A 23870-nucleotide genomic window follows, 5' to 3' on the forward strand; every position below is an offset into this window, starting at 1 on the left:
TCAAGCCCCTGTAAATCAGCTCCACTGGCTCTTGCCCTAACTGAGACAAAATCAGCAGCCAACTTGATTAACATTCAAATGCCTCCTATAGTTAATGTTAGGGCAGTAGATGCTGGCAGAGACAGGCACACACACCCCTTAAAGCCCTCTGCTCCTTTGTCACCTCCATGCACATTGTGCTAGGTAATACCTTGCTTTTTGGAGAGCAAATGCTACCACCTCTCCATCCACCTTCCAAACAAAAACTGCATTTCTTTTCCTCCCCAAGGAGACAGGAAGAGTAAATTGAGGAAGAGTTAAAGAAAAAAAAAAAAAAAAGTGGAAATAATCACAGTAAATTGCCCATGTCTAAGCCATTTGGAGTTCCAATTTCAAGATAAGAGGGGGAAGGAGGCAGAAGGAAACAAAGAGAGACTCAGCAGCTGAGGACAGGGCAATAGGCTCCTCAGCATCTCTCCTCTTCTTTGGGAACTCCCACCTCATTCCAGCTGGGCACTCTGCGCCACGCACACATCTGCTGCTTTCCGTGTCTGGGAGCCTGAGAGGGAGCCCAAACGTTGTCTCAGCACACCCAGGAGATTTATGTTCCTGAACAACTGACCGTACTTGAGTCTCTGCTGGTAAGGCACAAAAACATGCCCTGCTCTGCACTACTGAAGCATTTCTGATTACAGCAACACCAAGGAAAAGAGCAGAAGCAGAGATGCTTGGTTTCTGAGGGACTTGCCTCTTACGTGGTACTGCTCTCTGGATTCTCTAATGCTTAGTATGAGATGAGCACAAGTTACAGAGCTTTTGTCAGTGGTCCTCCTCTCAGATTCCCATAGTACTCAGCAGATGCCTTTGTGACCTAAAATGCTCCCTCAGGTCACTGTGTTGCTGCATTACAAGCTCCATAGTTTTTAGAGATGGCACTGCCAGACATGGTTGGAGAGTACAACTGCAAAAACCTGTGGAAGACACCTTAAATATCAAAACACTTTTCTCCAACAATTTCTCAATTCAAACACAGTTTTAGCATGGCAGTCTCAGCCAGAGATACAAGCTAGGAAAGAGGCCTCCTGCAGGTGAAGTTGGCCAGCTCAGCTTACTTGTACTTTTTGTCTACCTCAATTTTGCACATCATTTCCCACACTCCCTCCTGTAAGCTGCAGCATTTCTCCCCATCAGGAAAACAATTCACTCTTTTCATCTTCCTTAGGCTTAGGGAAAGCAAAACATGCTTTGAAAATGTTGAATTTGGCAACTTCTTAATTTTAGATTTGTGCATTCGCTGGTGGGGTTGGCTTAGCTGTTCAGCAAAATACGCTGAATGAAGTGTCTAAAGATATGAATAAAGAACCTAGACAAATTATTATTTATATATTTCCTTTCGGGTGTGTTATTTTATGTTCTTTTAAACTATATGAAACTACTGAAGTGTACATGATCCCTACTGCCCAGCCACTCCATCCAAACCTTTTCGTTCCCCAGCAGCAAGTCAAACACTTGTGAAGTGCTTACTAAGTAGACCACCAGGACCCTGTGCCTACTGACACAGAGCCTGTGCTGGGGGGCAGTAAAGAAGGTGGTTGGATTCAGTCAAAGGGACAGAAAGGTGCAAGGCCAACCCTGAACAGCTCTGGAACGAACAGAAGTATATATAATGTGCAGAAAGAGATAGTTACCTACCACCAACTAGGAGATGCACAAAGCAGCAGCACTTGCAAAAGAAGTGAGAATATTAAATGAAAATGCATTTGCTGATCTTTGTATAAGTTCACTGAATTCAGCTTCAAAAAGAAGAAGGGGGATAAAGTGATTGACAAAGCCATGAAAACAGGGTCGATTCACATTAGGGGAGTTAACTGACACCACTAAAGGAGAAGTCTTATATAGTGTAATAGCAACTAACCTGAAAATTCAGTTATGAAAGTCATCGCGACATGACTGGAAGCAATCAGCACTGCCCCAGGAGATGAAAACTCAGTTCATTAGCTTTACAGAGTGCTGTAACTCCAGAGCAAGAATCTGCACAGAACATAACCCTCCCAACCAGCATGGCCTCACAACCAAACTCATTGGTGTTGCTTGCTGCAACCCTCCTGCAGTGTGAAGTTCCTGACTGTACGCGAGCCCCTCCCATTGCCTCCCACTGCACTCCCCTCACCATGCCTCTGTGCCCTCGCATGGCCTCCCAGGCAGGGCAGGGGAGCCAGGCACGCTTCCCTCCATCTGACACAGCTGCCCAGCCTGGCCCCCTCTGCCACCGCTCTCCGCCAGCCCCCTGTGGCCCTTCCAGCTCGCAGGGTGCCCGTGCCCAAGAGGCAATCAGGTGTAAGCTGGAAGGGAACAACTGCAGCACACCCCGAGATAGCTGGCGGTGTTAGAGGAGAAGTATTATCTAGCAGATGAGATGAGGTGATCCAAATTACACTCCCATGTGAACCCATTCAAAGCACCTCACCTCTCTTTGTCCCTGTCACCCTCCCTATCTTTACTGTGTGGTTTATTTAAGCTGCAACCTCCTGGGAGAAGGGGCTGTCTCTTGCTAGATGGACTGACAGTCCCTGGCACTTACGGACCCAGCTCAGTGGAGGGCATCCAACTACTTCCAACTGGCACTGGATTTCAAACAACAATTTTGCCTCCTCAAATCTTGAAAGGCTCCAAACCTCTGCAGTACAGCTAACTATTTCTCAACTACCTTTTAATGCTGAAAATAGATTGGCCACAGGGGGCACCGGCTCTCCAACTGGCTTGATACTTCTGGGATTATTTCCAAGTAGTTTGAGGCTTCCTGCTCTCCAGAGAGGAAGGTGCAGAAGTGTTGTTTCCGCACATCTGCCTCTCGGATGGCAGCACCATTATCTTCTGCACAATACCACACAGCTATAACGTTCTGCCATCCCGGTGGCAATTAGCAGCATATTGGTCTGCCCTGGCTGCGTGACTGCTACTTACCACTGACAAAAGATAGTGCTATACGAGTGGTTTTGCAAAACCACAAATGGCAATTAGACTTCAGAAACCTCCCTGAGAGACCAGTGAGGAGCTAGGCTTTACGCAGAGGGGCACTGTGAGGGCTCCGCAACTCCACAAGTCACACCTTCAACATCTCACACTGCTCAGGATCTCTGACCACTTTCGCCTCTGCAGCAGCTCCGTTACCTACCACAACACCTCACTGTTCCAAATAACTGTCTTTGCAGCTCCTTCCTGAGGAGGTGAAAAGATGTGAAGAGAGGGAAAAAATGGTAAATCAGTCAGCAGAGAGAAACAAGTGAAATCCTGGCCCCAATCGGAGTCGACTTTCGCCTTGTTAACCAGTTCTAGAGCAGTCACCTTTCTCTGACATGCCTCTTTTGCCATGCCACAGTGCTGCAACCAATCCATACATGCAGCATGCTGGCAAAGCATACTGCTGAAATCAATGGGGCTGGCTGAATATGGGCAAAGCTCCTTGTTGGTGAAAGCTCTGCAGTTCCCTGAGCTCACACGCATGGCAGGCACAACAAGCAGCTACCCAGGAAAAATACTGTAGCACCCACACTCTTAGGAGTGGTTGTGTTTGAATGAAAACATCCACATGACTGTCAAAGATAACTGCTCACACATTGTGTTTTAATGATCTAAGCAAGCTTTCGCAGGATACTACAGAAGCAGTATTCTCCCTTTGTTTGCCAGGCCACATGCCCAGAAACACAAAAGCCTGCCTTGAATTTGCTTACAACTTTCTTCTTTGCTAGCTCCACTTACTGCTTGACACTGGTCTGTAGTACAAACAGCGCTCATTTCTAGTGTACTAGCTGTTTTGCCAGCAGGCCTTAGAGATACAGACCCAAAAGGCACAGCTTCTTTTCAGAGCCTTTTCTTTCACAGCACATGGAAAGGATCCAGTTTCATTTTATTTGTATTATGAAAAAGCAAGCAGCAGGAACAGATAAGCTCATAGAAATAAATATACTATGAAGATAAAAAAAAATAATTGTGAAGAGCTAATCTATGCAGCAACTCAGCCAGCCCAGAAGGACTGGGAGACCTCTGCAGGCTCTAGAGGAAAGCCCTTTACCACAGTGAGGACTGAAAGGAGTGGCTGGAAATTGCTCTCAGTACCTCATATGCATTGGCTTAATCTGCATTAAAGCCCTGGAAAGGGATACCTCCACAGGCTGAGGCCATTAGGACTCTTTCAACTACTGCGACAGCTTTTAGCCAACCTTAAAATATATTTTTGGTCTCCTGTGGAGAATAATTACCAGTCCTGGATACAAATACCTGCAACACCTACTTTCTTGGCTTTGTTTTTCTGTTTTCAGCTCAGCTAGCAGTAGCAGCAAACTATGGCAAGCTCTCTAGTAAACACAGAGGGGAGAAATACCACAGCTACCTTCTAAACCCTGCACAGCAGCTGAACAGAACAGGTCAAGGAAAACAGACTAAAAGAGTTCATTTTCAGAGCACAGTCCTCCTTCCTCAAAGCAGGTACCACCACCCTTGAACCATCCCATGCAAAAAGGCTCTTGGAGGGAAATATAACAAGCACTGACAAATACCTTGGACCGTTGCAAACAGCAGAAAAGGGTGGGCTGAGCATCTTAGAGGTACTGAGTGCTGCTGGGCTACAGGAGGGTCCTGGCAGAAGTTCTTCAGCCACCCCTACTAATCCCTTTCCTGCCCTTGCTCAGTTCACCTCCAAGATCCCAGAACTCTACCCTACTGGGTCTCCTCTACAAAAAAAAGCCATTTTGAAGAGACCTGTGCTGCTGACAACTTTGAGCCCAGCAATGTGACTATGCAAGTCACCATGTGTACGGAGAAGGGGTGTAATTTGCTTTGCCCTGGAAAGAGGTGTCAGGGAACACATTCTGCATGCATAACAGAGCCCCCACTCTACATGAAGCAAAATCTCTCCCTAAACAAAAATAGCAGCAGGTATGCATCCCTTGCACACAAAAGCACCTACCTTCCTTTGGGTTACAGAAACTATGCCCCAACATAACACAACAACCAACAGCTTTGTGTGTGTATACATATGTACTACATATACATTTGTATTTTTATCTACAAACATATCCACAAACACCCACTTAAGCACCTGCTTTTCATGCCCCCAAACACCTGACTTACCTGGAAAACCTAACCTAAAAGCAGCCTACCTGTTCATAACCGGAGTCATTCCACCACTTGTTTCCCCCGCCCCATGCTTTCACAACCCTTTTGGTTTTAGAAATTCCTTTGTTAAGCCATGCCTTTATTTATATTATAAAACCTCTGTGGCACTGTTTTTCCTTTCTGTGCCCAATTCACTGCTAGTATCTACAAAATAAATCATAGAGACAGAGACAGTGCTTCAGTGTTTCTGAAGCTCTGAGCACAACCTCTTCCAGTGTGCTGCTTGAGAAAGGGAAAGCAAAAACTGTAACTTGGTGAAACACCACGCCATAGGGCTCACTGGAGATGCCTGCCTCAATGTGACAACAAGACTTCCTGCACCCCATACAAGCTGGCAGAGAAGCCTTAATATTGACGAGCACAAATAGCATGCTTGAGTTTTTGTTAATTGTTTATGGACTGAATAGGCTGCATTTCTTAAAGAAACACAGCAGCGATCTCAGGCCTCACAGTAAAGCTTTGTATACCCTCTTTTTAATGGCCGCTCATTGATTTCTTTATAAAAACTGACTTTGTTTGCATTTGCCATTCTCCCACTAGTTTTAGCATTCAAAGTTTTTTTAGTATAGGAAAATCAGGTAAGAAAACTATTATAAATGCAAACAAATGATTTCTTCCTGAGTCATAATAAATGAAGTAGGAGCAAAAAGTAAAACAAGCTTAGTTTTTCAAACCATCAAAGGAACAGAAGTCAAGATTGTTTTAAAAAATGATCATTAACCAGACAAATAGCTAGAACTGTATCAAAGATATGAGAGCCACGCTAATTTCTATCATTTTAAAAGCTAGCTCAGAGGGGTTTTTGTTTAGTTGCTTTTAAACAAGCAGCTTCCCTTTCAAGATAAATATTAAATCCAAATAGAGAAGCCTTCACATCGACAGAAACAATAAAGCATCTGTACAAACCTGTGTTTCCTTGGATGTCCTCTCCCTTGGTTAATGCCAGGTAAGAGAGCAGAGCACAGTTATTGTCCTGACCAGGCAGAGGTGGTTGCTGCAGAGAGGTGCCTGTGAAGACCATTCCCCAATTCACATGGCTGATATCGGAGCGCGACCTGTTGTGCCCTGGCTTGAACTTGGAGGATTCTTCATTCTGCACCAGGATGTCGTTCACTGAGCGAGGCCTGTCTCTCCTCCGCTGGCAGATATTGAAGATGTTAAAAGCTGCAGTCTCCCCTTCCCCTGCCCAAGCAAGGCTGTCAGCAACTGTTCCCCTCTGCACCAAGCGCTGCTCTTTGGCAGGGAACGCTGTCTGAGCTTTGGTTTCCAACAGGCCATTTTTGCAGTGATCCCAGATGAGGTTACTTTTGGCTAAGGAGGTGACGTTCCTCAGATTCCTGCTTTCTGTTATCTGATCAAATACCTCGTGCCCAACCAGCTCAGGAACCTCCTGCACACCGTACACCTCAGAGGGCTGAACGATCTTTTCAAGCTTAGTATCAAAACTATTGAAAAAGTCTTCAGTCACTTCCAAGGCAGGGCTAATGTCATCAACTTCAAGAGCCTCCATATCCTGGGCTGCCAAGGGGGACAAGGGAAAGAGCTGCTTCACCCCTGCCTTTGGCACACTTAGAGATTAACAAAGACATGCACCAACCACGATCCTTTGTGGTGGAACGGAACCAAACCAACCCTTGTCTTCAGATGCGAGACTTAACATCTTCTGATCGAGTTGGCTATAGTCACTCTATGAAGTAACCTCATCGTGACAGCAGGTTACCTGTAAAGCAAAGCAAAGCATCATGTCAGTACAGGCCTTTTCCCAGATAACTGTGTTTAACTGCACCACTCTTTCCAAAGTCACAGTGTTTTATGTCTTCTTGAACTGGAGCCTGCAGAGAGCAGGGTGGGGCACCAAATAAAGAAGACCCAAAGCAACACAAGTGACTAACCAAGCTGCAGAGATCTTCACTGGGAGGCAGTAGTGACTAACACTGAAAACACAACCATCTAGGGAATGCTTAGGATAGGCTGCTATGAGGCTGCAAGAAAAAGTTGATAGAAGAAGGGTAGCAAAATAAAGCAACAGATCTCAAATACTTTGCCTTTTTCTCCTAGATTGCTTGCACTCCTGATTTTAGGAGACTGGCATTAGTTTTGCAGCTGCTACTTTGCTACTTTGCTGCATGAACAGATTGATTTATTAGATATCACAATGCTAATAGGCTGCTGCAGAACAATGCGTGAGTGCTGCACATTTCTCTCTAGAATATTGCTGGGAACCTGTGTGAAATAGTGCAGCACACTAGGTCCCAGAAAGACAGTGCATCCTACGAGCAAAACAAAATACACCATAAACAATACTGTCATAAATCTGTCAATCTTTACTTCCAAGCAGCTGACTTGGCAAAACATAATAGAGAAGGGTTTTAAGGCTGGAACTATTGCAGAACTGTACTGACCCACCTGAGCTCACTCCAAGAAGGAAGGGAGGGTTATTGCACTCCCTGTGGTGCAATAAGGGGGTGTCTCATTGCCAATTTCTGTCTCACCAAGCCTGTTGCCTTTCAACCTCTCCCTCTTGAAGCTCCATCCACAGCGCTGCCATGCCCAGGGGATGTGCGGGGTAGGTGAGTTTAAACTGGGGAAACCAAATACACGCACATTCTTGGCGCCTGGGTGCCAGTGGGAGAACAGCTCTCATGGCTGTTAGAAGAAACCACAGCACCTAGAGCCTGTGCAAGCAGTGCAGTCTGAAGTCAAGGAGGTCTATGTCCCAGTTTTGACCACATCAGCTCAAGAAGCAGCAAAGCTGCATTAGCTCAGAGCTAGACGCATACACTCTTAACAGAATTAATTAGCCTGGACAGGACTGATAATTAGCAGCTCATTAGCTTGTGAATGATGCTGAAGTGTTACCAAAACCCATAAAGATTTACACCCAGCAGGAAAAAACATCTATTAAACAGCATCAAACATACATAATGCTTATTTTTTCTTTTTCCTAATACAGAACAGTCTGTTTGCTTTGCCCTAACTTAAATTAGCGAAGTTGTTTAAATAGGCACTCCTTCCTAAAGCAGGCCAGCGGGAGGAAGGAGACCAGCACTCCCAAAAAGGAGGGGCTACAGAGTCCCGGAGCACAAAACTCAAAGCCCCTCCACAATCATCTGGTGGCTTCCTCCCATCCCTGCTTCTCCTGTGGCCAGCCACAACATGCTCGTGTTCAAAAGTAGCAGCTTGCCCCCCTTTGAAATAGATCAGCAGTTCAGACCATGATCTCTCTAAATACATTCCAAGTAAATTATTCAATAAATAAATAAATAACCACATACACAACTCTGGAAGCTTGAAGGCTTTACTTACACTGGGATCTTCCTCCCTTTATCTCTTTGCAAGGATTTACATCACTAGTCTCACAGCAAACCAGGATGAGGCTCAGCTTCAACAAGCAGATGTAGAGTGAGACACACCGGAGCCAGAATTGCAATCAGAGCACTGAACAGAATGGATGTGGAGAGGTTTCAAATCAGAACAGTATGGGAACAGACTCTTTGCAAAGCTGTGCAGCTGTGCCAGTCGATGGCAGTGGGAAATAAAGTCATCCTGGGCACAGCTGCATTGTCAGCTTCATGCAGCACGATGTTCAGTCTCAAAGCTCATCCCTGCCAGCAACCCTTGAACAGCGTTCTGCTACCTGGTGCCTTACAGCTCCAACAGGCTAAGGGACATGATGCGGTACAACCTATCCACTTATCCCACAGTCTCCTATGGTATTTTGAAGTTGCAAAACCACAACAGGCATTCACTTGAACAAACCAGCACCAACATAACCAGACGCCAAGGGTGAAAGTTGTAGGCTGGCCCATACAAAGACACTGCTTCCCAGGGGTTGGCACAGAACACAGCCTTGCTCCCACACAAGAGACTGGAGCAGCAATCACTCCAGAAGGGCTTGTGACATGCCACTGAAGCATTTCAGAAGAATTTCAGTGGTAGCAGATGCAGCGTTGCTCTGTTCATTATTTTAAATCATTAGGAAAGGTGGGAAGGGAAGGGGAGAAAATTGACACTTACATTTAACAGTTTGATCTGTAAATGCTGCAAGCCGTGCTTCATGTGGCTGCATGTTTCTCTGGATGCGGTGAGACTGGAGTTACCCCGTGTCACGCAGCCACGCGTGGTGCTGAAGAACTACAAACTGACCTCACTTCCGTTGAGATGCTGAATCACAAGGTCATGAGAAGATGACAGGCCCCTGCATTATATGGTTCACAAAAGCCAACACTAACAACTTCTAACTTGGTCTGTTTGCCCTGCTCAATAACTACAAGAAATGTAACCTCAGTGGAGGCAGGCTGATCCCCTTCTACACCACCAAGAACCTTCTTAGGTCAAAGAAATAGTTGTGCCCAGTGTGCAGCAATTCCCCCTAGTACTGCAATCCTGCAAGCCTCCATAAACACAATTTGGCATTTTCTGACAGTGACAGTCAACAAAAATTTCCTTCAGACATTTGCAGGGATTTGATGCCAAATGAAGGCAAACTTTGATATGCCAGTAAACAGCTCCATCAGAATCTCCTCCAGGAGGGAAAGCAGTGGAAATCACTCCCTTCATGTGAACAAAAAAGGAAAACGGTAGGCTAGGATGAACTCATTTTAAATTACTATCAAATGTAGTGCGTGATGGATTGCTTTTTGGAAACACATGAAATTTTCCAAAGATGTTCAGCCTAAGGTAATGAATATGAGGAAGAGGGATGTATCAGCCCAGACAACTAAAGACCGCTAAAGCTACAGGCAAGCATAAGCAAAGCTTTGTTACAGGAAGCAGAAACCTAATAGCTCATCCAGACCCCTGGGAACGAGTCTGACTGAAAATAGGTGAAGGAACATGGTGCACTGTTCTTAGCAAAAACTGCTCAACATGGGGCTTGCAGCAGCTGAAAAACATGCTTTTCTACACATCTGGTGCAGGTACAGCTTTTGTCCATGAACGTGTAGCAGTCAGATAATTAAGGGTCACTTACAACATGAGTAAAGTCTTTACTATCATAAGTGTGTAATGACCACATTACTCAAACGGCTGAGGTAAACAGCAATGATTGCTGGTCATGCCACACGAGATGCAGAACCTCAGTTTAGTTAAGATTACACAAAGCCTAGAGAAGCCACGAAGGCTAACCTAGCTGACTTTCTTTACCGAAAGGGTTGTTAGACACTGGAACAGGCTGCCCAGGGAAGTGGTGGAGTCACCATCCCTGGAAGTCTTTAAAAGACGTTTAGATGAAGAGCTTAGGGATATGGTTTAGTGGGGACTGTTAGCGTTAGGTCAGAGGTTGGACTCGATGATCTTGAGGTCTCTTCCAACCTAGAAATTCTGTGTGTGTGACTGAGCAATCTGACAGCAGAGGACAATCATGGATGCCAAACGCCTAGGAAGATACACTGGAAGAGATCATTTAACTTCCTGATGGGCTTTTGCCAGGGAGAATAGCCAGGCACCACCCCACAATATAAGAAGCATGGAAGAGGCAAAAGCACAAAGCAATCTTGTGGGCAACACATACTACCCCAACAGGCACTTGCTGTGTACCCCCACCTCACACGTTATGGTCAGTAGTGTCTTCAAATACACAGTTCTTGCACTTCTTAAATAGGGACAGGAAACAGGCCCAAATTTAGCCTTCTGCTAAAGGAGAGGTAAACAAAACACAGTCACTTATCCTTTCCAGATGACCAGTGCCATGACACGGGTCTCTCCAAATTAACCACAGCACAAGTGGTTAATGTCAGACAAATCTGGAAACTGGGAAGCAGAGGGGGAGAGCAAGAAGGGGACATCACACACCTCAGTGAGAAAGCAGTCTGGTTGGTTTTAGTGCTCACAAGACCCCTACTTCAGAGAACAGGTGATAGAGATGTATAAAACAATGAGTCATACACAACTGATAAATAGGGAACCTCCCTTTTTTCTTGTATATAGAGAGAGAACGAGAAAAGAACAATCGATGATATACGCAGGCAATGTGTTCAGGAAGAAATGCATAAGCAAGAGTTGCTCCCAGCCAGCCAAAAGATAGCAAAACATGAGCAATATTGTCAGAAGTTCCCAAATTTCTCTCATTCCCAATGATTCTTAGGGTCAAATTTCTGACAGTCAATGGGGCATTCTGAAAATTCTCAAGACCACAAGAGGAGATCCACAAGTTACCTGTATGTGAACAGAGAGCAGCAGTGCCTCAGTCACTGGAGGGCTCGTCCTATCCCTGGAACCTGCTGTGGGAACCAGCTCTGCTTATCTCACGCTGCGTAGAAACTGCAGGCTGAAACTCCTACGCTAGCAAGGAAAACAGAATGGGACATTCTTCCAGTTTGGTAACAACTTGGTAGCAGAGCTAATTAAAACAGCCACAGGAACCCTTATTCCTGGTGTGTTGCAGTCCTGGACCACTAACAGTTCAGCTTATGGGCTGTGACAAGCCTGGTCTGAATAACAGGTCATCTGAAGAAAAGACAGACCTACGACCACCTTGAATACAATCCACTGGGGCTGGTGCAGCTAATACCTAATAAGCCTTCCTGTCAGTCAGACTCTGAGCAACCTCAGCCTGTGACCCGACTCTCTTCAAGTGGCACCTTGAACAATCACGGCCTACAGGTTTTGCTGCAACAAGGACAAGCCCTGTGGGTCACATCAGCCAAGTGTTGCCCAGAATCTAAATAGGATGCCTTTAGGTCAATGACAGTCCCTGAAAACCAGGCTCTGTGGTACAGAATCCATTAAAAAAAAAAAAAAAAAGACGTTATGAAGCTGAAGACGACTTAGGAGTTACCTCTTAGTTAAGAAATATTGTGTATTTGTCAGGTGGCATACCTGACTGGCTGAAAGAGAGGAGGATGATACACCAGTGGCTGTCACACAAAATCTTTATCACTGTTTACACATTTTTGTACACTGCTGGCACAGACTGCTTGCAAAAAGAAGTTGAAAAATTGAAAGTGGCAGCAGAATGCAAGGTATCGTGCAGTGCCATCTTTCCAGCATCCCCCTGCTGTAACTAGACAGCAGATGATGTTTTATTTATTTACACTATAGCAAGGCCTACTCAACAAACATTCTCAATCTTTTTCTGACCAGGAGCTTGTTTAAAGGTCTCCCACCCAGCCAAAAGCCCTCTTTCCCTCAGCTGTCCAGGAACCATAATGTTGCAGCTATTGTGGCTAAAACCTCAGCATTCAGCATCCCCAGCCATACCCACTGCACTGCATGCCACCCATACATAAACAAAACAGTTCTGGTTCAAAATGCTTGTACTCGTAGTGATTACAAATCACGTGTATGCACTGGCTACTTCTCTGAGTAGTGATTAAAAGCCACACTCCTGCTTGTCTCACATACACAATTTGGAGGTGCAACTGATTACAAGGAACTTCACAAGGGATGACTGTAGGGAGTATCAGCTGGGACACTGTCTGTGTGAAACCAGAACATTTTTTTGTACCATGGCTGTATTTTGTTCCCCAAGCACAAGGTCAGCCTTCTCCCCAGTCCTTTTAAAACCCTGGGTAACCTACTGCCTTTTTTTCTGAGTGAACAACACAAGACACAAGCTTGTTAGATTCTTCATTTAAATGTCTGAATGAAATTTACATTGCCTCACAAAGAAGAGGCATCCCCAGGCATCCTCACCCTGCATGGCAAGCTAACACATCACAACTATAAACACCTCATTCAGTGATGAGAACATTAATGAATAATAAGCAGTGCTTATAGTACACATTACTTTAATTTTAACTGCACTTTGGAAACGGTAATTAAAATTCAAACAACTGTAAGCTGAGGAGTGCAGAACACTTCTCAGCTGCACCACGGTGTTGCACTCAGTGTTGCACCACAACAAAGTAGATGTGGAATTAGAAGAGGACTGGGCAGTGGAAGAAGATGGACCACAGAAAGCTTGTCTTTCCCAGAGGCAATCCCATCACTGACTCCTTTTCCTTGCAGCCATCTGACACACACCTCTCCAGGCTGGGGAAGGATTTCAGGCCCAGGGAAACAGAGGGTCTCCTGAGACCCAGCCCCACCCCTACAGACCAAGGGGCAAACACTTGAAACCCACACTTCAGGCACAAAATCCACAGGAACAACGTGAATGAAGCAGTGCAGTGATTTGCCCTTAGGCACAAATGCGTGGTCTTAAACATACCTGTAGTCATAACTAACCCAAAGGAGGGTAAAAGATTTCTGCGCTCAGGTTCATTTGCTTTTGTGCATACAGGTTTGTTTAGAACTATGTAACTTGCACTTTACATGCTGCTCTTGACTACAAGAACTCTTGCCTGTTCCAGATACCACAAGGACAATAAAACAGGACAGCCTGTGACTTCCTGACCTCAGCACAGAGTGCAGAGGAAGTCAAGGAGCAGGGTATCCGAGAGGCAGGACACAAACCTCATCCAGTACAAGAAGAAATGTGTGAATTGCACATTGCCACCACAACACACCAGCTTGTCTCCTAGAAAGTCAAAGAAATTTGGATATAACAAGTGACATAAAACATTTTTGATAAACGTTACTGGTTAACACAACTGAAATTATCTCCCTGTTCCATATTTTCTAGAACTATGCTGAAGAGAAGAGCCAGCATTTAAAAGCTTGTCTTTTTCTTTATTTAACAAAGATCAGAAATGAAGACATTTTCTGTTTGTCCCCATGAGTTCTCAACAGAAATGAAAGGCACATTTCGCTACTCATTTACAGACTGCTGGAAATCAGGCTGCTGAGCTTTCAGCTGTTGTGTTCTGCCTGACATGCTTCCCCTGATGCCCAGAGGTGGCTGCATTTAAGTAATGAAGGATGTATATAAGGGGGGGCTGCCACATAAAGACATTTATCTCAAAAGTAGGACTCATGGACAATAAGCAGCTTTGGGACTTTTCTAGACGAAGCACTAGCTGGTATAAATAGTAATGCAATAACTGAATCTGTTGCCATCTATGCCAGCCTACACAATTAATTTTTAGTTACCTCTGCAGTGTAGTTCTTTTGAGGCACACCAAGCAGGAAGCTATAATCAGCCTCCAGTTGTGCCAGCACAGCCCAGTGCACCCGCATAACTGGGAATAGCAGCTGCCATTGCACCAGAGGCCAAGAAGGCAAGAAACAAGACCTCCCACAAGAACACGGGAGACATTTCTTCTCTGGGATTACAGCAATGCCAAAAGAAAATACAGACTTTAATTTCACATTTGTTCATCACGTGGCTTTCTGAGTAACCCTGATCTGCAACCAACTCCTCTTGCTCACCATGGTACCCAAAGAGCTTGGCTGGGACACTGCAAGCCTTTCCACAGTGAGACCCCAGATTCCCCATAACTATCAGTGGCTGAATGCTGACATTGATGAACTACACGTTTAATAACAAACTCATCTTGAACCTCAAACTAAGCCCTCTTCTTGTCTTCCAAACAGCCAGGGCCACAGTGGTTTGGCACATTCATTATAAGGGAAAAGGGGCAGGGGAAGGAAAGGAAGCAATGATCCAAATAATGCTAAATTCAGCAGACTACCACAGCAACCCAAACCCTCAGGTCCTGGCAGCCCTGCCACAACTGCTAACCCCTGCAGGCTGGTTCAGCTACACAAGCTGCTATAGAGTCATTTGACTCCTCCAGCACAAACATTTGGTGTTTTCTAAACTGGTTATTACAAACGATCTTTGCAGAAGCCCAGTAGAAACCTCAGAACATCTGATTAAACTGAAATATGAACAATGCAACAGAACTGCAGTCTGATATGGTTCTGCAGGTATGATGCACCTAGCTGCCGTAGACTGATTAGATTCTTCATTCCACTACACAGTGCTATGTTTCACATTTTAGATTTCTGATTAGTGGAGGCCTTGTTAGTGTTAGGTCAAAGGTTGGACTCGATGATCTTGAGGTCTCTTCCAACCTAGACAATTCTGTGATTTTTTTGTCTTAAATTTAATCCTTTAATTTTGTTTTCCATATAGGATGTACAAACTATGAAAGCAGTAAGAGGGCAACTCCTGTTGCTTGAAGTGTATGGGTATCTGTTCTACCAAGATTCAGATGCTCTCGTATTCTTACACACAGTGACTTGTAGTCACTCAGTGGGATGACGCAGTGCCTAAAATTAGACTTGTCCATAAATCCTCATAGGATCAGAGCTTTAAGTACATATTTACAGAGCAGAAAACAGATCAGGCACAAGCCATGATTCCTTGTGCTAACCTAATCTCGACTTTCTTCCCTTCCCTGGCAATGCCACTAACCCCAGTGTTCACATTGCTCCTCCAGCTGTCACGCACACCCATGCAGCCGATACTCTCCTGTCGGGCCTCTTTCACTCCAGCAGGTTTAATGCCACTGGCTTTGCTTGCCTGCTTGCTCCATAAGAGACCCAATTTCGCTGCAGTGCAAAGCCACTACAGCATTATGTCACTGTGCTATTAAAACAGGGAGCGATGCCTTCGCGCTGTGCACACACACACACCCTGGATGTGCCTGCACCGACTGGGAGCGGCCCAAATTCCCGCGGAGAGCTGCGGAAAGGTGCGAGGCCGAGGCCTGCCCCGCAGGCGGGGCCGGAGCCTAGCGCCGAGCCGGCCACGCTCGGGCCTCGCCCCGCTGCGGGCGGCCCGGGGGGAGCCCGACCCGGCGGGACGTGGAGGCGGTCCCGAAGGGCTCGCCCAGCGCTCGAGCCCCGCGGCGCGCCCGGCCGCCCGGGAGGGTTTACCTGGCCGCCCGTGCTCCGAGGAAGGGGCTCCCCGCTCCGAGCCCCCGGCCCGAGCCCAGCCCAGCCGAGCGGAGCGGAGCCGGCGGCGCGCAGGCACGGCCCGGCCCGGCCCGGCCCCTCCTCGGCGGGGCCGCGTCCTGCCGCAAAGCCGGCCCGGCCGCCGCGGGAAACGGCGCCGCGGCACCAAGGTTCCCCCCGCCGGGGGCCGCCCGCGTCCCCCCCCCGCCGGGAGAGGCGGCCCGGGGCCGGGACCCCCGGGCAAGGAGCCCCAGGCCGGGCGCCGGGCGCCGAGGGCGCGGAGGCTTACCCGGGAGGGAGGGAGGTGGAATCGGTGTCGCCACAGGGCAGCAACAAGATCCCCGGTGCAGCCTGTTACCAAAGAAAACCAAAAGTTGCCCGACAGTTGCAAGTTGTTTATTCCATTGGAAAGTAGCGTTGGACCCCGCCCCAAGGTAGGGGTTGTGCAAAAATAACCTCCAGGCCAGGCACACCTAGGTGCGGGTTAGGGACGTACCACAGTCTGGAAGCCCAGCGCACCCCGAGCCACCCTGTGCAGCACCCAGGGAGCTGGTGCTGGGCTGAACCAGGCTGGATCAGTGCTCAGACACTGCTGCACTAAAGGGCCACGCTGAAGCGAGTCCATAACGGGGACTCGCAGTCATCCATAAAAGAAACGTGTTTGGTTATCTTCCATAAGCAGTTTTTCTTCTCTTCATCACATACCAACAATTTCGCATATACTACAGAATGTAACCAGGTTGCGTTCGTGTGCATTACCTGATTTCAGTGACAGCAAGGATGAGTGAGCACCCGTGGTGCACAAAGGTACCAGTTTGTCTGCCTGAAAATTAGGTAATCCTGGCCTTTCCAAACAATCTGTCAGTACAGCACCACGCATTTCAAGTTCAGCTCATAAAGATGAATGGCCTGTTCACTGAGCAACAGGCAAAGAGTTTTCTTTTTATTCTAAGTAAATTTTATTCACCACAATCCCTCTGGTGCAACATCATCACATACTTCATCACTATTTATTTCCAACCACCCTTTTCTCACATGGTGCTGAGACATCTCTCTCACAAGCTCCTCTGAACAAGAGCAGCCCACTGGGTCTCCCAGGCCTACCAAGGCTTCAGAACTTCACCTCTCCGCCAGCCATGGACCCCCAGCTCCTGTTCTGGGTCCTGCAGACACCATGGGACATGCAGGCATCGCATCTGTGGGGACATCAATGCTGGGAGAGGGAACAGGCAAGTGGTATGCCCTGTGCTCAGCAGGTATGAAACCCATCTTCTCCTGGTTCTGATTGTAATGCAGTGTTGAAGAAAAATTGCTTTTGTTTAACAATATGCACATACTTAGGTAATTTTCTGGCAAGTGTCCCCTATCTCATCTTCCACCCACAATGGAAAAGTGACTTGATTGCAGGAGAGCATTGGACTTCTTGCAACAGCTGTAGGAGATCTGCTCAGGGATATGGCACAGATGTCACTTCTTTTTAGGGGAGGGAGAGGACGTTGAAGAAGGAAGCAATTGGAAGACAGCAGAGAAGCCTCACTCAAGAGTCATCATCCTTCTGCTCAAAAACAGACTGCCAGAGATGCTTGGCAGCCGTAGACCTGGAAGGACAGCAGCCATGTGCCATGAACCCAGCACAGCTTCAGCTGTCTCAGCCCCAGGTCCTCAGCATTCAATGCACTCAGCCGTGGTTCCTGCCTCCCTCTTTCCCACAGCCAAAGTATGTCCCACAGGGGCTCCTTGGGACCCAGTCTGACAAATATGTCCACTCACTCAGGCTTGCACCAGGCATCGTCTGCTGTGCAGCTGATGGGAAATGTGCCTCCTCCCAGTGCTCCGTGCCTTGGTAGATGTTTCCCGGGGGCTGGCCAGCACCACGGCACCTGCATCATCCCAGAATGGCCCCGTGCTCTGTGGAGGCTTGTAGAAAACACCATGTGTTCGCCCCAGGACAAAAGAGGCACACTTTTCAGCTCCCTGAAGAGTGCTTTTCCCAGCTCTGGATATTCCTAACTGTGCTCTCATCTGCTGGAAACCCTTTGCAAAAGGGCTGAGATGGATAGCACTTTCCCTTTTCTGTGCAAAATGCAGTTAGGATGCAACTTTCTTATGCTAGGTGTAGGGAACAGTTTGGTTTCAAGTTTTTACTTCTCTTTTGTGAGAAGCACTTTTACGAACAATGGTCATTGTTTTATTGACGGAAGGGATTCCATCCCCTTTCCTTTTTTTTTTTTTTTTTTTTTTTTTTAAATCTGTAAGCCCTCACATATTCTTCTGCCACAGGTTTAAACAACTTAGTCTTTCTGGGCAGGTGGTCTACATTTTCTTCCTTTAACTCACTGGAGATTTCTCTGCCTGCAGACTGTGTGCTATTGGAAAGAACAAATGACCAGCCTTATCCTTTGAAGCTGCAGGATGACAGGCTCAAGTTCTGAAGAAATATGAACCTTGGAAAACGATGTTGTGATAACTTCACATACTTAAGAATATAAATCCCAGATTTTGTAGTTTTCTTTGTTTAAGGGTATCACCATCCTCCAACATGTTTCAAGCAAGTTAAAGACATGGTGGTGGCTATAACAAAACCTTCCACGCAGCTTGACTTCCAGCTTTGTCCCCCTTGCTCATCAACAATCAACATATGGCCTGAAGCTGAACACAGTGCATAGAGCCATCTGGTGGTTAACTGCACAGGTAAACAAATTGTGCCCTGTATGTCCACCCGATTAAGACATAAATGAAGTCATCTTCCTTCTACCCAAATGCCTCAACTGTCAACTTTTTCTCAGCTTTTAGACTGAGATTCTGAAAGTTTAGAGTCAGCACCAGAAGAAGGAGAAAATGGCTCTATCTGCTAACACTGGAAACTTCACTTAGCTGCTTTCCTTGTGTGAGAGCTTGCAGGACTGAGTACTCCTCTTTAGATTTGAATATCTCCATGAGAATCCTTTCCCAAACCCAGATCACCGTGCCATGAATTCATGAGTTTGGCTCCTTCTGATAAGAATCCAAACTTCTTTGCCTTTAACTGGGAAACTCTCAAGAATCCTTTGGGCTGTCATGATGTGGAAGGAGGAATGGCAATTTATTGTAGCCATTGACAGACTAGCCAGTTCACACCAGCTGAGCATTAGACCCACCGTCTTTCCTCACTGCCTCTGAAGCAGGGGCCTTTTTTCACACATTTTAATTACTGACTCCCTACATAGAAGCTATTACCTCACAGAAAGGCCGTTAACTGGCACGTTCAGCACAAGATGAAACCTTTCCGATAATTGTTCCTTAAGTTCATGTTTATGAAAATAAATATCATCAGATGATTAAATTAAACACCGCAGCCAGCCCAGCTACACACTATTCTCACTTATCACGCAGAAAGTGAGATCAAAGAGAAAGGCTCAGGTAGAGTTATTCCAACTCCTCCAACTTGGGTTGATAGCTACCTATTGAACACACTAATTAGCTTCCTGCTCAGGGTGTGCAGTGCAGAATTAACTCTCCTGAAATTGGCCGGTATAGCCATTTTCATGCCTTGCAAGCAACTGGATGCAGAGGGATGACTGCCACCTCCTTTTTCTCTGCACTGTAAAGCAGGAGCATAGACAGATTCTGATTTCAGAGACTCTTGGGCCTCCATCCCCTTTGGTGTCTTGTGTGGGTGTGAGAGCTGTGCCCAGGGGACGGGAGGAAAGGGTGGACGAGGCCCTCCTCCTTGGTCTCCTCCTGCCCCCAGCTCTCCTCTGCCCTTGCTGTGACTGGACAATTCCTGTCCTGGTGCTCCAGCAGCGCCGGGCACCGCGTTGACCCTTAGCTTGGGCGCTGCTTAGCTGGGGAGATGGTTCCTGAAACGGGCTTTCTCCCAGCGCTTCCCTGCTTTGCTTTCGTGGGTCGCGGCGGGTGGAGGAGGAGGGCGCGCCCGCTGCCCTCCCCGCCGCGCCGCCCCGAAGCCCCGCTATTCTCCCGCTAATGGGATTGGCACCGCTTAAAGCGGTCTGCGCGGGTATTGTCTGCAGCCGCAGCAAGAGAAACATTATTCAAAGGCCATTCAGGCCCCAAAAGAAGCGGCAGAGCAGAGTAATTATCGGAGACTCTCCATTAACGAGGGCATCTTTGCTCTTTGTCTGTGTTGGTTTAATAAGGGCCACTAATGGGGCCGGGGGAGGGGCAGGCTAACGCTTCTAAACAAACCTCCTTCCCTCCCCCTGCCTCAGAGGACAGCCGGCCTGATGGGCGCTGACAGCCGAGCCAGGAGTTACCATATTGCGGAGTGACCTCCAGGAAACTCGGTGTGAACCCAGCCGCTTTCAGCCCCGTCCCCAGTGAGCTGCCGGGAGCATCGCTTGGCTAGCTGTTCTCTTTTTAGCCTTTCCGTAGTTCCCGGTGCTTGGCAGGCCCTTTTATACACCCCCGCCCGACCTCTCCCATGTCATCTCGTGACCCCTCATGGCTGGGCACAACGGCACTGAGTGGCAGTAATGAGGGCCGACAGTGCAGATTAAGGTCTCGCAGCAAAACCCGGGCTGCTGTCCATTACCCAGCAGCTGCAGCTGGGAGATGCTGCTGGGAAGGCAGGAGGGGAGCAGTGCTGGAGGTGGCATGCTGGGACCCAGCTAAGGCCAAGTGGCTCCTACCTTCTGGCTGCGGGTGCTTCTCTAGCGATGGAGGGAAAGCCAGCAGGAAACTCCAGCCTGAGATCCTTCAGAGCAGCTCTCTGTAGCTTGAGTTAAAATTCTTCCAAGGACCCCCATCTGTCCTCATCTTCAAATACCAGTTTTAAGGGCCACCTTCTGAAGTACTTCACAGGATGAGGCGTACACTGGTCACTTCAACAGTGAAATATGGACAAGAGGTCTCAAGACATCTCTGCAAAAGACAGCATTCAGACAGTGTGCTGTAACAATACACATATATACAAGTAATTAACCAAAGGAATTTTGGTCTTTATTAGCCTTTTCCAATTACAATATAAAAAGTGTTGTGGATATAAGGCTGACAACTGCTGGACTCATTTTTAGTCAACTATGAAACCAAATAATAAACAAAATGAATCCTACAAGTTGGTGCAGGTCTTTTACTGAAGCCAAGCACTGTTCTTTCACACTGAACTAGCTCGCCTTCAGGTGACGCCACCCTAACTGATGGTTGTACTGTACAGCTAGCCCATGGGCCACAGAGACAAGGCACTGGCTGCTCACCTGCACAGCTGCATGTATGCACGTCAGCAGCCCCAGCAACAGCACTTGAGGTCCACCTGATGTCAGTGCTGTCTGTCATTATGAGGAATGATTTCATTCAAATGAGGTATGTATGGAACATCAAACTTCTCCATACAGGCACCCACCCATCCCTCTCCACTTAGGCAAATATGCTGGCGCTAAAGGTTTATCATAAGCAGATGAGAATGATAGATGAGAAATCCTCACCGCTTAAACCAAAAAGCTTTGGTTTGAAGAAGTAAACTCCGAATGGGATTTCACCCTTGTTTCATGAGAGTTTAGTAGTTTTGAAATTGTCATGACTTTGGGCTGTTTCTTTCAACATTTCACCAGCACACGCATCTCTTGTAACAAAAGAGACTCTTCATAGATGCTCTGTGTCCTCTTGGTGGGATCAAAACATCTCAGAACAACCTTGCAAGAAATCAAAGAGAGAGCACTCACCCTTTACACAAAGAGAACTAAAAGTTACAGGGAAATTAAATTGGCAATACCTGGCATCACTCTTGCAAGATAGAGCAAGGAAGTGATTACAGATCTTTCTCCCAATTCTTAGTGCAGCGTTCTGTGCTCAGTAGTATTCTCTCTCCCTGTTTCAAACCATCTGGAGGATCACACTCCTGAAACAGAACAACAGTCCTCTTTTCAGTAATTAATTCTTCATGTTAATGACCGTTACTATTCATAATCTTTTTCTTTTTAGAAAGAACATACAGATTAACACATGCAGAGGAACTGCCTTTGCCTATGGATTCTGCAATCCATACACTGAATCAGAAAGCAGTGGGTTACTAGGAGCACATGACCTGGCCTCTGATTAGTGCAGGTTTTGCTTTTTAAGTATCATTAAGTATTATCCTTCTTTGACACTAGCAGATAATATAGACAGCTTTGTTGTAAATACATATGCTAAAATGAGATTTTAACAAAAAGAATATAGTGACACAGAAGGGAGAATTGAGATCTAGTTGACACCTGAAGAAAGGAGAAATGAATGGAGAGATGCAAAAAAAAAAAAAAAAAAGCTTAAAAGCATGGGACGAGAGAGATGGCTGAAGATTGGACAAATATTTGTCATGAAAAAGGGTAGTTTTGAGCTTCAGCATGAAGCAAAACTGAGTAGTTTGTGCAAGCATGCTGAAATGAGATGGTCCTGTGGCAGAAGGGAGCAGACCTCCCAGCAGCAATAGCGACGACGGGATGGGTGATAAGAGACTGGTGCATCTAGTTCTTGGAACTTCAGTCAGATCAGTACAGTTGAAGGTGAGGCATCTAGTAGGACAGAGATAGGAACACAGCCCAGTCAGAGTCATCAGTGTAAATCAACCTCCTTAGCAAGTCTTTGTCCAACTTCTCCTATAGGCATGGTTCTTACAGGCAGCAAAAAATGACTACATACACCCTGTGACTTGTCAAGCCAGTTCTGTTTACATTGCTTGTAGTTTAGTACAGATATTTTCTCCCCAGTTCTCCCTATTTTTATTTTTTTTAATATTAATTCTGTTAGCATTTGGAGCTATCATAAAATGAATGTAAAGTAGATTCCTTCCAGGTTGCTCTACTTCACTCTGCTGCTACCATCCTGTCACACTTCAGTTAAACTGATCTGAACCCCACCAAAGCAATGAATAGGTAGGTCTGTGTTACAGTTTTGGATTGTACCTCAAATTGTGTTTGAGTTCATTTATGTAGATTTCAGCCATTTTTCAATTGCATCTGTGCCTTGAAACCCAGGAGAAAAAGAAAAGGGGTAAAAGATGCCCTTCCAGAAAATCAGTTGTGTATGTCTACAAACTATTGTGAGCAGAAAACATATTGAAATATGGGACGGGAAACAGCTATTAATCTCTGTAAGCACACCCCAGTTTATTTCAGTGCAACTTCCCTGCTTTGTTTCCATATCCTTTCAGCTCTTCTTTCTGTAAAAAACATCTTGCATTTTGCATAGCCAGCTAAGCAAAAATGTTTCCCTTTAAGGCCCGCAGCTGGCAGTTATCGCACCTGCCCTCCTCTTTACTTCTGCTGGCCGTTCTCTGAGCAAATGGGGCAGCGCGACTCCCCAGTCACAGGCGTTGACCTGATCTAGTCTCAGGACACTGCTCACTCTCCATGAGAAATCTTTAAGACAGCTGACAAGATGCATATCTATGCCAAGACACAGCTTAGTACAGTGATCCCCTCAGCCAGCACAATCCTGCTGGCTTAGGCATGGGAAATTATACTGACATCTCAGTGCTGTGGATAGAAAGGCCCAAAACTGATCCCATCTAGAAGAAATCTGAGATGACAGAGCTTTCACAAGTGTAATTTGCTGACTCTAATTACAAAAAAAAAAAAAAGTTTCTAACAACTGGCATATTTTGTTACTGCTACTAGGAACTGGCTTGTTTTCTCCTCAGAAGCAAACTTACAGCCAGGTGTTCAGTGTCTGCTTCCATACTCCCGTACACAGTGACTGTTCAGCTTAGTGCTAAGCTCATTAGGAAACAGCATCTGGAAAAAGCAGCAAGACTGGGTTGCTACTGCATTCCCAGGATCTCTGGCTGATGTAACCACTTAGGTGCAGCTGCAGTTAGAGATGAGTTAGAGCAGCCCCAAAGCTCTCTTTCTTTGCAGTATGAGGAGTGGGGGCATAAACGTGACTCGCAGGTACCTTCCCCAGATCTTGCAACTCCTATACAAATACCATCCTGAGAGCCAAAATCCTCTTTACCCTGTGTATTCACGACTGTATTTATGTTCAGAGTACATTCATCATTTTGTAAATCCTGAATAGTG

General features: G+C 46.4%; 1 protein-coding gene across 4 annotated transcripts in view; it reads right to left on the bottom strand.

The window, feature by feature from the left end:
- The window catches only part of PLEKHM3 (pleckstrin homology domain containing M3), a 94155-nt gene extending 72443 nt beyond the window's left edge, over window positions 1-21712 (bottom strand). The window contains exons 1-3 of one of the 4 annotated variants that reach the window (XM_068685981.1): window positions 21587-21712; window positions 20508-20739; window positions 6061-6874 (exon numbers count right to left, since the gene is read on the bottom strand). In XM_068685981.1, the coding sequence (XP_068542082.1) occupies window positions 6061-6664 (604 nt within the window). In that variant the 5' untranslated portion in view covers window positions 6665-6874; window positions 20508-20739; window positions 21587-21712. Of the gene's footprint in view, window positions 1-6060; window positions 6875-8460; window positions 8593-9171; window positions 11175-15861; window positions 16018-20507; window positions 20740-21586 lie in introns of those variants that run through there. The other 3 variants (XM_068685983.1, XM_068685982.1, XM_068685984.1) reach the window with 3 other exon arrangements.
- Between the last annotated feature and the right edge of the window lie 2158 nt (window positions 21713-23870).

This window comes from Anas acuta, chromosome 6, assembly GCF_963932015.1.
Source record: "Anas acuta chromosome 6, bAnaAcu1.1, whole genome shotgun sequence".
Classification (NCBI taxonomy): Eukaryota; Metazoa; Chordata; class Aves; order Anseriformes; family Anatidae; genus Anas; species Anas acuta.